Below are 12,000 nucleotides of genomic sequence, written 5' to 3'. Positions count from 1 at the left end.
GAATGTTCAATGAATGTTTTTATTTATGTAAATTTGTAGCTTAAAGCTTCCTTAACGTCCCACGAATGCTTCGCCAGCTTTCCCGCGCCACCGCAGTCCAGCTCCGAGTCCCAATGGGCATATTGGACCTTGAGGAAGTGGGAGCCGGATTGGGAAAGGGGTTGATCCGCTAATGCTGCAGAAAGTCGCCCAGCATCCTGGCCATGGCTTCTCCAACTGTTTTTTAGCGGGCGCCCTATTTTCGGAGATCATATTACTGGTGGTTCTGCTAAAAAGATTATTCTATTAGTACAACGCAACCAAATTATTTTGGCCAGATCTTACATTCTTTGAGAGGACACGCCCGGCAGGATGTTCATGTAAAGAGCAAAGTCCCACTCGGCATGTTCCTTCCCACTGGGATTCTCTAGTGGATCTCCTCCAGCGCTTCAACTATTCTGCGGATTTGCCCCTGTTGTGGTATTGCTTCCTGTCGGTCAAGTCCCACAACAATGGGCAACAGCTTGGATTAGGCGTCCTTTTTCATCTGCACTGACCTTCTTTAGCCGTTTTGGGTGTTTTTCTTCCATTTTTAATTTTTAAATTCCCCACCGCTTCTGCACGAACACCGCCAAAGATTAAATTTCTTATTCTTTGGGCCGCGGCTAACGGCGTCCATCGAAAATTCATTCTCGAAATCTGGTACTTTTTCTTGTATTTCCTTAGCTTATTTCAGTACCGCGCTCACTCCTATGGTTAGCTCGCGGTTTTCGTCTAGGCTATATACTACAAATTTATTAGTGCGACGTTGCCAGACCTACCCGCCTATCGATGTATCGATAGATAACCTCAAGATTCGAGCTGACTTCCGGCTGTCAAATTTTTCTTTCTTTCCCGAATTCGACGAGCGAGGGTCGACATGAGGTAGATTTGAGTTTGTAAATATGCGCGAAATGAAGCGCTCGCGGTTTTAAAATGTGTGCAAAGTGTGCAGGGTGGGGGGCGTGCCACCGCGTCTGTCCCGGTGGCCGAGTGCAATTCAGTTTTTTCCGGCCATTGTGAAATTACCAAACGTGCGCCGCTCACCTACATACACACAAACACATGCACATCGCAGCACGCTGTTTTCCACTTTGCCGACTAACAAATACCCCTCCTTTGCAGTTCTCTAAAGCTCCAAAAGAGGCTCGCAGCCTCTGTACTGCGATGCGGCAAGAAAAAGGTCTGGTTGGACCCCAATGAAATCAACGAGATCGCCAACACAAACTCGCGTAAGTACATGATTAAGCTCAGACGAAGAAAAAGTTCCCCCTAACGCAACCTTTTCCCATTGCAGGCCAGAACATCCGCAAGCTGATCAAGGATGGTCTGATCATCAAGAAGCCCGTCGTGGTCCACTCCCGCTACCGTGTGCGCAAGAACACCGAGGCGCGCCGCAAGGGCCGCCACTGCGGATTCGGAAAGCGCAAGGGTACGGCAAACGCCCGCATGCCCACCAAGCTGGTGTGGATGCAGCGCCAGCGCGTCCTGCGCCGCCTGCTGAAGAAGTACCGCGACAGCAAGAAGATCGACAGGCACCTGTACCACGACCTGTACATGAAGTGCAAGGGTAACGTGTTCAAGAACAAGCGCGTCCTCATGGAGTACATCCACAAGAAGAAGGCCGAGAAGCAGCGCAGCAAGATGCTGGCTGACCAGGCTGAGGCCCGCCGACAGAAGGTGCGCGAGGCCCGCAAGCGCCGCGAGGAGCGCATCGCCACCAAGAAGCAGGAGCTCATCGCCCTGCACGCTAAGGAGGACGAGATCGCCGCCAAGGCCGCCACCGCGGGACACTAAGCAGTCCGGCCTCGCTAGTCGAGGTACCCCATATTGATAGTGCTGTTTGTCATCTGAATAAAACACCTTTAGTTTGGCCGAAATGATTTTGTACAAACGTGAAACGCTCCCGCTTATTAATGGCCGTAATCTGTGCATGGGAATTTAGATGACGGTGCTTAATTGTGTTGCTAAAACATATCAAGCTGCATATACCCGAAAACATATATTGGTGCAATCAGTTGAAAGATTACTAAATTTTGAAGTTGTTTATATGTTTTTTAAGTAACGGTTTCCAACTATTTTTATAGCAATGACTCTGACAAACTTTATTTGGATTCCTAGAAAGGCTAATATGGTTTAAACTAGTAAAAAGGGAAAGGTTTAAACAAGTAGGGAAAAATTGGAAGTTAATCATAAGCCAACGCATGTTTGGCCAGGTACTGTTTACTTTTACTAACGGGCTCGCACCGTTTTTTATTCAAATTATATTTAATTGAATTTGATTTTTGATAGCTTTAATTTTTTGTTTTGCCTTTGCCTTCTATAATCGTTAGTAATCTCTGTTGTCACCTGAAAAAGGATTTTGTTGTGAAAGTTCTGCACAACATTATACATAAATCTGAGTAATTTCAGTAATTTTTGAAATAAAAATGAAAATATGTAGTCATTGTTTGGATGTCGAGTGAACAGGTGATATTCGCGGTCTCATTCGGCTACACTATGTGGATGCCTTCGTGTTCTGTTGCTTAGTATTTTTTAGCCGTAATTTGCAAATTATTTAAATTGGGTTTATACATTGAATTTTTGTTTTGGCTATTTTCCGCGATACAAGTGCTATAACCCCTTAAAACAATTTGCGCTGCAAATACTAAAAAAGCTTCGAGCTCGAGCTTTGTTCCAGCGTTTTAGCTTTTGCGATCAGACAGGCCACTTGTGGATGCCATTGTCAGTCATAACGTCCCCAACAGCAAAACCCACAAGTCGATCAGATATTAGTAGTTAATTAAAATACTAATAAAGGTAACAACATGGTAAAGCAAAAAATGAGGTTCCAAGACATCTTAAGTAAAACTATAGATTTATGTAAAAGTAAGTACATAGCCATTCCGGAGTGGGAAAAAGAAAGATATGGTAAGCATTTCGAAGCGCTGCACTCTATAATATTCGGGATATTGAGATCGGAGAATGCCCAGCTGGACAGCCTCATCGCGGAGTACAGTTTGGAAGGTATGCTCAGGTAGCCGTCCCAGTGGATCCCATCGCATGGATTCGCTGGACCTTGGCTGAACTTAAGCCGGAAATGCAACCCACACACCTTCCTTATCCCCATCCCATTTTCACCGTGAGTCAGAGTACTTGGAACCGCGATATCAAGTGCAGTAGTGTCGTAAAGATAACGTGTTATTGGCGCACTATCAAAATCCGGTCATCGTCTTAGGGCCGCGAATCGATATCAAGTGCAGTAGTGTCGTAAAGATAACGTGTTTTTGGCGCTCCATCAAAATCCGGTCATTGTCTTAAGGCCACGAATCGAATCCCTGCCCCTCGCGTCCCGCCTTTATCCGCCGCGTCGCGTTTTTCGACCGTTACTTACCGCGTAGTTTCCGTTAAATTTTACAGGGAGCACGGGTGATATGCTTAAAGTCGCGAAACCCAACGAATTCGATTTGGTATTTAGGTTGCAAATTCCGTATTACGAAAGCATCGTCGTGACGCGAGATTCGAATTATCCGGGCAACGTATTTCTCGATATGACGCGCGTGCTAGAACTTCTTGAAGATGATCCCCGCGAGGACCACCAGAGCATCCTAAAACTACTTCAGCTTCAACTCGTGGACTCGCAAAACTTTCTCGTCGTAGACAAGCTCCGTTCCTGGCTCCAGAGCCTATTTAGCCAAGCGCTCAATCGGATCGCGGATCGCGTGGAGGTGGATGGCATCGTGTCTCTGCTTAAATATAGGACCTGTGGGCCGGCGCACACCATCTTCGTGGAAGGGGAGCTGGAGTACTCGGTCGACTTCGTACCTGCCATCCGCCTGGGAGTCGAACAGAACGTGTTGCTCGCGGACCAGTTGATATACTTTAAGCGCGCTAACTTAGCTTACTGGGATGCGATCCCCAAGCCCCTGAAAACCCAAACCCAGACCAGCAGCATATCATTTAGGTCCTCGTTTTACTCAGCCGAGAGGGCAATGCTGAAGGGTAAGCACGAGAATTGTCGGGATGCAATCAAGCTAATGAAAAAATTTCGCGATGTTAAGACCAACTTAAGCAACCTCAAGAGCTACTACATTAAAACTTTGTTTCTTTGGAAGCTTAGCTATGAACCAGAGTCATACTGGCAGAAGCCGCTAACGTCAATTTTGCCCGATGTAAGCCAAATTGTCCCCCATTGTTGCGCTTCTAAGTTAACGTGTTCTGAAATTTCCTCAGATGTTTGACGACCTTGTAGAGCGTTTAGAGCTAGGAATTCTTCCCTTCTTCTGGGACCCCGAACTGAACATGTTTGACGTGTTGTCCCGGGACCAAGTGTTGGAAATGTACCAATGTGTCCGAAAAATTCCAAGTGCACTGAGGGAAGCCCAAGTCCGTCAAGAGCATTACTGTGGACTTTACGTTCTTCGAGTGTTCAGTAAGGGCTTATAACTAGAGTTTGCGCCAATTGCCCTAATGACTCTTTCTCTTCATAGGCCACAAAAAGGAAAGGAGTCTGCAATGCTGTTCGAAGAGGATTAGCAAGCGAAAGCGAAATGATATCCAGCGGCTGACATAGGAAATAATGAAGTTCTCTAAAAGCGCCGGCTGGAAACCCCGTGGTACAAGCCTGAAGGATAGGACTCTTGGAAGAGCTACTTAGAGCTGTCAAAATTCAAGTTCCGGAATTATCATTGGATCACCTACAAGTATAAGGAATCTAGAGTTTGTAAGGGGGTTTTCATGTTTTACTGAAATGCCGATTCAGAAAAGGTATTACAAAATTTGTCTTTGATGTTCAAAGAAATTTTTGAATAACGAAAATATGCTAAACGAAGAAAGAACGCTATAGTCGACGACCATCGACTATCAAATACCCGTTACTGAGGGGAAGGAAGTGCGAGAGAGATACATACATATGCATGCAGCAAATCGGCTATTTCCAAATTTGCGCACTTTGATTTTAATTTTTAATGAATGGTCCGATTTGAAAAAATGTTGGCATGGGGTTTGTGATATAAGAACAATGATGATCAGAACAAGAAGCTCTAGAAATTGCATGCCTAATCCCAACTTTCTAGCTTGATTAGTTTCCGAGTTCTCAGGGTTCATAAGGGCGGACAGACAAACGGACATGGCTATTTCGGATCGGTTTAGTTTAAGTCTCGATGTTTTTATTTTAGTTAAGCAATAATATAACATAACATAACATTTAAGGCATTTTTCAAAAATGTAAAGAATATAATGTTTTTTTTGTGTTCTATAAAAACAGCCTCTAAAAAATCCAAAATTATCTTAAAGTATTAACATACTTTAACGGATTTCCGTGTTTAACATAGCAGCTGTTACCACATCGATAGTCCTATCCAGAGTTGTCAACTTTTCGGGTCATAAAAAGTGTATACTATCTATACTAGGTGGAAATAGGCAGAAAAACTTATAATGCTAGCTAAAAAAATGTATGTATGTTTAAAATTAAATGAATATATTATAACTAAAATCAATTCTTTAGCTGTAATTATAAGTTATTAATTTTTTAAATTAAGAGGGTCTTGAGTGAGATATACTTATTCAATTTGAAATATATTTATACGTGTTATGAAAACTTGCTTTGTAAATTTAATTCGACTTTTTCTTAGAATTACTTATCCAATATTAAACTTATTATAAATACGAAATGCTTCAATTTTAATGCGGCTACGGTGACCATGGTAGGGTGGGCAATGTCGGAGGCAAATAACACCATCGCTGCCGACACCGACACACACACATCAGCTGTTGCCAAACCATCTGGGCAGCACCATTATTTTCAGGTATTCTCTCCCTCTATACCCCATTCTCCATTCTCTATAAGATCCCTTTGGAATAAGCCCCAATCCAGATTCGCACGTGAATTTAAATAGGATCGTTGTATATACATATGCGAGCAGGTAGAGTTGTGGATCAAATTGGAAACCCACTCCCTTTACCGACAATCAAGAGCCGGAACCAGCACGTGCTCCACTATCTATCTTTCGTTGCTGATCAAATCACTAGTGATATGCTACCTAATATCAGATTTCCAGTGATACTTGTTTGACTCAACACTTTCTTTTTAAAATCATAATAAAGTTCATCCTTTATTCAAATATGGTACAATGCAAAAACTGTAACCCAGTCAAGGGGAGAAAGCTGATGCTTAAGAAGCTTGGGCCTAAGCACAAAAACACAAAATATCAGATAATATTCAGAAACAAGTCCCGCTAGCCAAAATTTGAAAATGTATCCCGCTAGACCTGGTGGGAAAATTGCTAAAAGGGCAACACTGGGTCTATCGGAGCGTCGTAGCCCTGGCGCGACTCGCACACTATAAAAGCAACCCGCGGCGCTCCCTCTCTGTAATTTTTGGAAAATCTCTCGTTGGCGCGGTGCTGTGCTCGTCGCATTCAATTAAAATTGAAATTAAAGCAAATCGAATCGGTGAGGTGCGCGTGCAGACTGTTTAGAATTCCTACGTATTTTAATTGGATCGGACGAGACCGACGGCCAAAGTCGTGGTCTTATCAAGCTCGGTGCGTGCATGCAAATTTTTGGCATAAAACAGCCGCGACTTCTTAAGAGACAGCGCACTAGTCAGAGTTCCGCCGGGCCAGCAGCTACTCCAGTCCAGATTCAGATCCAGATCCAGACCCACTACTACTGCAACTGAACTCGAGCGAACTCAACTGAACTCAGCCAAACCAAGTCAAATCAAATCACCTGTGGAGATTTCATAATCCCAGCCAGGAATATTCCGATTCCGAACGCGAGTGAAAGTGCGCGAGTGTTGGTGCGGCCGAAAGCAAAGAAAATTCCCCAATCAATTGTGTCAGCAGTACACATCATCCGGAAAACACAGAAGATACAGAGCCATCATGAGCGGATACACAGACCTCACCAAGCTGGAGACAAGTCGGTGAGTTGAATCCGAGTGCGCTAGTTGAAGCGTTTAAGTTCAATTTGCCTAAAGTGATGCTAAATTGATCCCCCCGGGGCCCGATCCGCCCCTGCCCTCGCCCCACCTCAGGCGCTCTGCTCTCTTCTGTCGACTCACTCTACACTCTCCTCTCAAACTGAGTCCAAACCAACCGCACCCCGCGTGCGTTTTCTCTTTCGATTCGTTTGCACCGACACCGACGGAACGAAAAACGAAAAACGAGATACAAGAAATTTATCGTACGATTTTTCGGTGGACGGTGGACGGAGGGACGGCCAATTCAAACACGAAAGAAAAAACCAAGCCAGCGCTAATATGACACAATCGGCTATATATTGTACACCTATACAGAAATATGTTGGCGTTTTTTCCCTGTTTGTTTGCCTAAATGTTTCGAGTGAGCCAGCAGAGGCAAATCAGGGGCCCAGCTTTGGGATGAGCGATAAGGCACTATCTACATCGCACTTCCCCCTGGCCGACTGACACTAGTTCGTCAGTTATCGGTAATAGCCATTACTCATCGGCTAACTATACCATCCGACCTCCTTGGGCCGCTCAAGTCCCAGAGAACTATCTGATTCACCTCGCACTCGCCAGCAGTGTGTCACTTTTTGAGGCAGGTGTCGCCTTGAACGGCAACTTACGGCTGCGGCCGCCACTGGCCAGAGCCCAAAGCCCACAGCCGGAGGCCAAACAAACCCGGCCACCGAGTAGGTAGAATATCTAATTTGCGGGCGTATCAAATATCGATTATGCTGGAGGTCGAAGCGCAGCCAACGCCAACCAAATATTGGTCAATTCGGTTCAAAGACTGCGTATTCGTATGTATATGCCATTGCCCAACATTGCAAATACGAGAAATACCACAAAACATGGCGGCGGAGGCAGTGGGGGCAGCGGGAGCAGGGCAGAGCATCGCCAGCGATTCATTCATCTTGCTCAGCTGACGGAGGCGACTCTCAGTTGGTCATCGCATACGTACGCTGTACAATGTACATCGTACAGTTTCTGGCAACATCACGCCACACGGCAGCGAAGAGAAATCGCACGGGCTGAAGAGAGCGAACCGAAAGAGAGAGGCTGCCACATGAAGCCAGCCCAGCTCACCACCACCCACCCAGTACCCGATACCCGCCACCCCCTGCCGCCCGCAGCTGCCGCTCAATGAAAAAGTCGCCTGATTTCGGCGTTGTATGCCGTACTTCAGCCTCCCCTTTCCCTGCCCCTTTCTCCGCCCTTCCTTTCGCGCATGCCGCGTGACGCTGGCCGGGCTTAGCCCAATTCCCACCTCGGGAGCGGAGGAGCGGGTCGGATTGGGGAGCAGTCAGCAGGTGTGCGAGCCCTCCAATTGGCTGGCAGCGTGTGGCGTGTTCCCCAACCGAACCGCCGGCGTTTAGGGTTCTCGGGAGCGGTTCGGGAGGAGATCGATGGGAAGAACTGCTGGCTCGACAGCGTCCATTGATGAGTGGGCCTGGCGCGTGGCCAGCTTTAGAGCGGCGCCTGATTAGAACCACCTTTCCCAAGGCAGGGTCGCGGTCAGGGGAGCACCAACAAATGGCTATAATTGAAATTAAATTGAGGTGATTATTCAGAGATTCATGAGACAGCAATCAAGCAATCTATTATGGCCGAGCGTCCGAGAGCGGAAAACGTTGATAAGATGGTAATTGTTTTCGCATTCCTACGCCGGTTTCCACGATTGGAATCCAACGCAATTAGCTTAATTAGTCACCGAGTGGCTGGGAATCCTCCGTCGCCGTCCACGACGTCTGGCCGTGCCAGAGGAAAAAACCTTGACACCCGTCTGCCGCGCAGCTAGATCTAGATCTGGTTCTGGTTCTAGCCCCAGTGGGGCGATGTCGGTCAGCGGAGCTCGAGGCACGGAGCACGCAGCGCTCGCGTGGCCACCCCCACCCCGGCCTGCCCGCGTTACACTTCAGCCATCGATATCTAGATTGTCTAAGTTTGCTCGCCAGGGCCGCGGGGGCGGGCGGAGCGCTGTAGAAGTGTAGGGTAGAGGTCTTTAAATGGCGCATTCACTAGAACTAAATTTATCAGTGCGCTCGGCGCTCGTTCTGTCAACTAGCTACGATCCGATCACGCGGCCCCGCACTGGCTGGCCACGTTTTGGGCTGGGCAATCTCTGTGGCAAACGGGAGGCCCGCGAGATACGCAACTCCAGCTGCGTCTGGGAACCGTCTGGCGGCGATAAGCGAAGCCGCCTCTAGGCTTTGGCCGCTACAGCTCCAGATACCGGAGACTAGTTCCCCATCTCCGGCGGGTTAATGGCTGGGGCCCAGTTTATGGGGCTTGACCCAACGATGTTACGCGATCTTTTAGTGAAATTAAAGTTAATTGGACCGGCTAGGATTGTATAACCATTACTTGGGATCTGGTGAGCAAAGCCGGGGCTTTGCCCTCCCCACCCCCACCGCCGTCTGCCCCTCGACAGCACGTGGACGGGTTAAATTGGCTTCGCAAACCGAAAATAGAAATCTTTCTGTCCGTCCGTCTGGGCTTTTTGTTTTTTAAGAGCCACACGAGCACTGTCAGGTACAAAGGCACAACAGGTTTTCCATTTTATACAAATCGAATTTGCGACAACGCCAGCGAATATCTGATTTGCATAGAAACCAATTCATATCTATCATCCGCCACGTTGGCCAGCGGCAAGGCGCACCCATCCCCAGCCGCGAGCATCGAAGAAAGAAGGTTTCGAGTGGCGGAAGTCGGATCGCGGCAGACTTAACGACGCTGGCCGTTCTCCAGCGACTGGTCCCCAATCACATCTGTCTATTGTCCAAACTGGTTCCCCTGCACACGCTCTACTGGTTTACTGTTTGTGGGCCCAAGCTCATCTTTCGATTGTTCTGCTTTTTCAGGAACTGCCTGCGCCGCATAGCCCGTCACGATGAGCAGCAGTTCTCCAAAGACAGCATCGTCAATGTGATGGAGAAGTTTGTAAAGACTGTCAACATTATGGACGACACCATACTGGTGCCATGCAGGCTCATGGATCGACAGGTTGGTACATGACCCCCCAGCCTCCTTCATCTGGCCAGCCCCTAAATCGCAACCGAACTCACTCCTCCCCCTCCACTTGGCTCATCCGCAGATCGGCGACAGCACTGACATCATCCCAGCCACCGGCAAGGACTCAACCGCCAACCAGCTGACACAGAGCTCCAGTGCCCACGGAAAGCGGGGGGCGGCGCACTCGAAGAATGTGCAAGATTTCCTCAGCGCCTCCGAGCTGTTCAATCTGTACAACATGCTGAACTCGCTCAAAAAGGACCTGCTCTGGACCGCCAACCAGGAGGACGATGAGCAACACCCCCAGGAGCAGCTCAACGCCAGTCCCAACCCCACTTCGAATTGCAATCCCAGCGAGAGCAAGACTGAGTCCAGCGGCAGCCCAAGCACAAGTGCCACGGGCAGCGTGAAGGGCCATGTGCGCCGCACCTCCACCGCCTCGATGATGTCCACCAACTCGGTGAGCAACATGAGCGACTCGGACTCGGACATCTCGCAGGAGAACGACTCGGGACTGGAGTCGGACGGCAACAAGAGCGACCACGCCCAGAGCACCGACGGCAGCGACATCGTGGACGTTGCCAAGTCGAAGCAGGGCTCCGGGGACAAGGCCACGGAGCTGGCGCAGCGCTGCCGGAGGCATCTGAACGGTCTGTACCAGTGCCTGGAACAAATGACAGAGGCGGCCAACTACCTGACCGCCAGATACCAAAGTGATATTGGGCCCGTCTAGGACGGCCAACTCAACGCCTTCTCGACCCTCTTCTCCTACGCCTCCTATTCCTACACCTACACTTTCACTTCCTTTCGAGCTGGGCGGGGTTAACTTCATATTATAGTCGCGGGCGGGTCTTCACACTCATAAGTATCAAGTGCAGCAAGTGTGAGGTCTTTCTTTAACTTTAACTATATCTGTATCTGTATATCTATATCTATGTATATGATTATGTATATGTAACTTGAGGGGGTGCTAAGTAAGACATATGAGGATCGTATGTGTGCATGAGGATTGTATAAATGTATAACTGAGGATGATAAATAACTGGTAGTTATAGTAGTGGATAAAGCAGCGCCTAAAGCAACAAATCAACAAACGTTCTATTGTAAAAATTTTAACTTCTTCGTTGTATCTCTCTTATGGGTTTTAAGGGGAACCGAAATGAAAAAAAACAGAAGCCAATCACATCAGTCCCGATCATTCCTTCTGTATCCGTTGGGGCCCCACTGCGCCTAAGTCAAAATTTTTCTCCGTAGCGCAGCTGTGGCCCCAACCCATATATCCCTCGTTCTGTACAATTTGGTTTTCGTATATATATTGGTTAGATAGCTATGGGAACTGCAGAAGCAACACTAAAGCAAACAATGTTCAACAAGTACAAGAAATCTAATTTCTAACTAAATTACGAATACGAACACGAGTGAAGTGGGAGCGGAGGCGAGCGGAGATGACCCATCCCACTTCAATTTTAGCCTGTATGCAAATTTATATATTCCACAATTGTTATTGTAATTGTTTAAGCCAACTATTTGTGCCGTTATGTTTCGTTTGATTTCCTCTTCGCAGCCGGCCAGCGACATCCAGTGGATACAGCGGGAGTGGGATGGGGATGGCGATGGTCATCATGGTCTTCCCAGACCCCACCGAATGTCACCCGGAGGGTCTTCTGCATGTCACTGGTTCGGCATCGAAGACCGTAGAGCAAACTGTAAAATTACTAACGATAATAGCGCTTGTGCGAGAGCTAAAAGAGAATTATTTATACACAATAAATAAATTTTACTTAGAAAATATATCCAACCTGCTCGTTTTTTGTGTCTCGTTCTGGTCACCCCTCTTCTGTCCCCCTTTTTGGGCTTGCCAACGATAAAGAAAGTGCCAACGGAGCTAAATTTGAGTTGTGGCTCGTGTGATGGGTACAAAGGCCGGTTGGTTTGGTCGAGTCGAACGGTTGAAAGGTGGCAATGGCCATTGTAAACGAGCTATTTAGATTACAGTGAATACCAAGTAATTGGGTCTTTGT

At 47.5% G+C, this 12,000-nt stretch overlaps 3 protein-coding genes across 3 annotated transcripts; all 3 read left to right on the top strand.

Moving 5' to 3' along the window:
• The first annotated feature begins 854 nt into the window (after positions 1-854).
• LOC119551457 (60S ribosomal protein L19) lies at positions 855-1,919 on the top strand. Its single transcript, XM_037860805.1, has 3 exons — positions 855-903; positions 1,144-1,250; positions 1,316-1,919. Exons 1-3 carry the CDS (start codon positions 899-901, stop codon positions 1,813-1,815), a joined length of 612 nt encoding a protein of 203 aa, XP_037716733.1. The 5' UTR covers positions 855-898; the 3' UTR covers positions 1,816-1,919.
• A 148-nt stretch (positions 1,920-2,067) lies between these two features.
• On the top strand, positions 2,068-5,598 carry LOC119551455 (cyclic GMP-AMP synthase). Its single transcript, XM_037860803.1, has 3 exons — positions 2,068-4,169; positions 4,231-4,429; positions 4,488-5,598. Exons 1-3 carry the CDS (start codon positions 3,432-3,434, stop codon positions 4,568-4,570), a joined length of 1,020 nt encoding a protein of 339 aa, XP_037716731.1. The 5' UTR covers positions 2,068-3,431; the 3' UTR covers positions 4,571-5,598.
• A 779-nt stretch (positions 5,599-6,377) lies between these two features.
• LOC119550057 (dentin sialophosphoprotein) lies at positions 6,378-11,095 on the top strand. The gene is made up of 3 exons (XM_037858516.1): positions 6,378-6,925; positions 9,829-9,970; positions 10,062-11,095. Exons 1-3 carry the CDS (start codon positions 6,885-6,887, stop codon positions 10,710-10,712), a joined length of 834 nt encoding a protein of 277 aa, XP_037714444.1. The 5' UTR covers positions 6,378-6,884; the 3' UTR covers positions 10,713-11,095.
• The last annotated feature ends 905 nt before the right edge of the window (positions 11,096-12,000 follow it).

This window comes from Drosophila subpulchrella, chromosome 2R (genome assembly GCF_014743375.2).
Source record: "Drosophila subpulchrella strain 33 F10 #4 breed RU33 chromosome 2R, RU_Dsub_v1.1 Primary Assembly, whole genome shotgun sequence".
In the NCBI taxonomy this organism is placed as follows: Eukaryota; Metazoa; Arthropoda; class Insecta; order Diptera; family Drosophilidae; genus Drosophila; species Drosophila subpulchrella.
The sequence above is the reverse complement of the archived record's forward strand: the minus strand, read 5'-3'. Positions and strand labels throughout refer to the sequence as shown.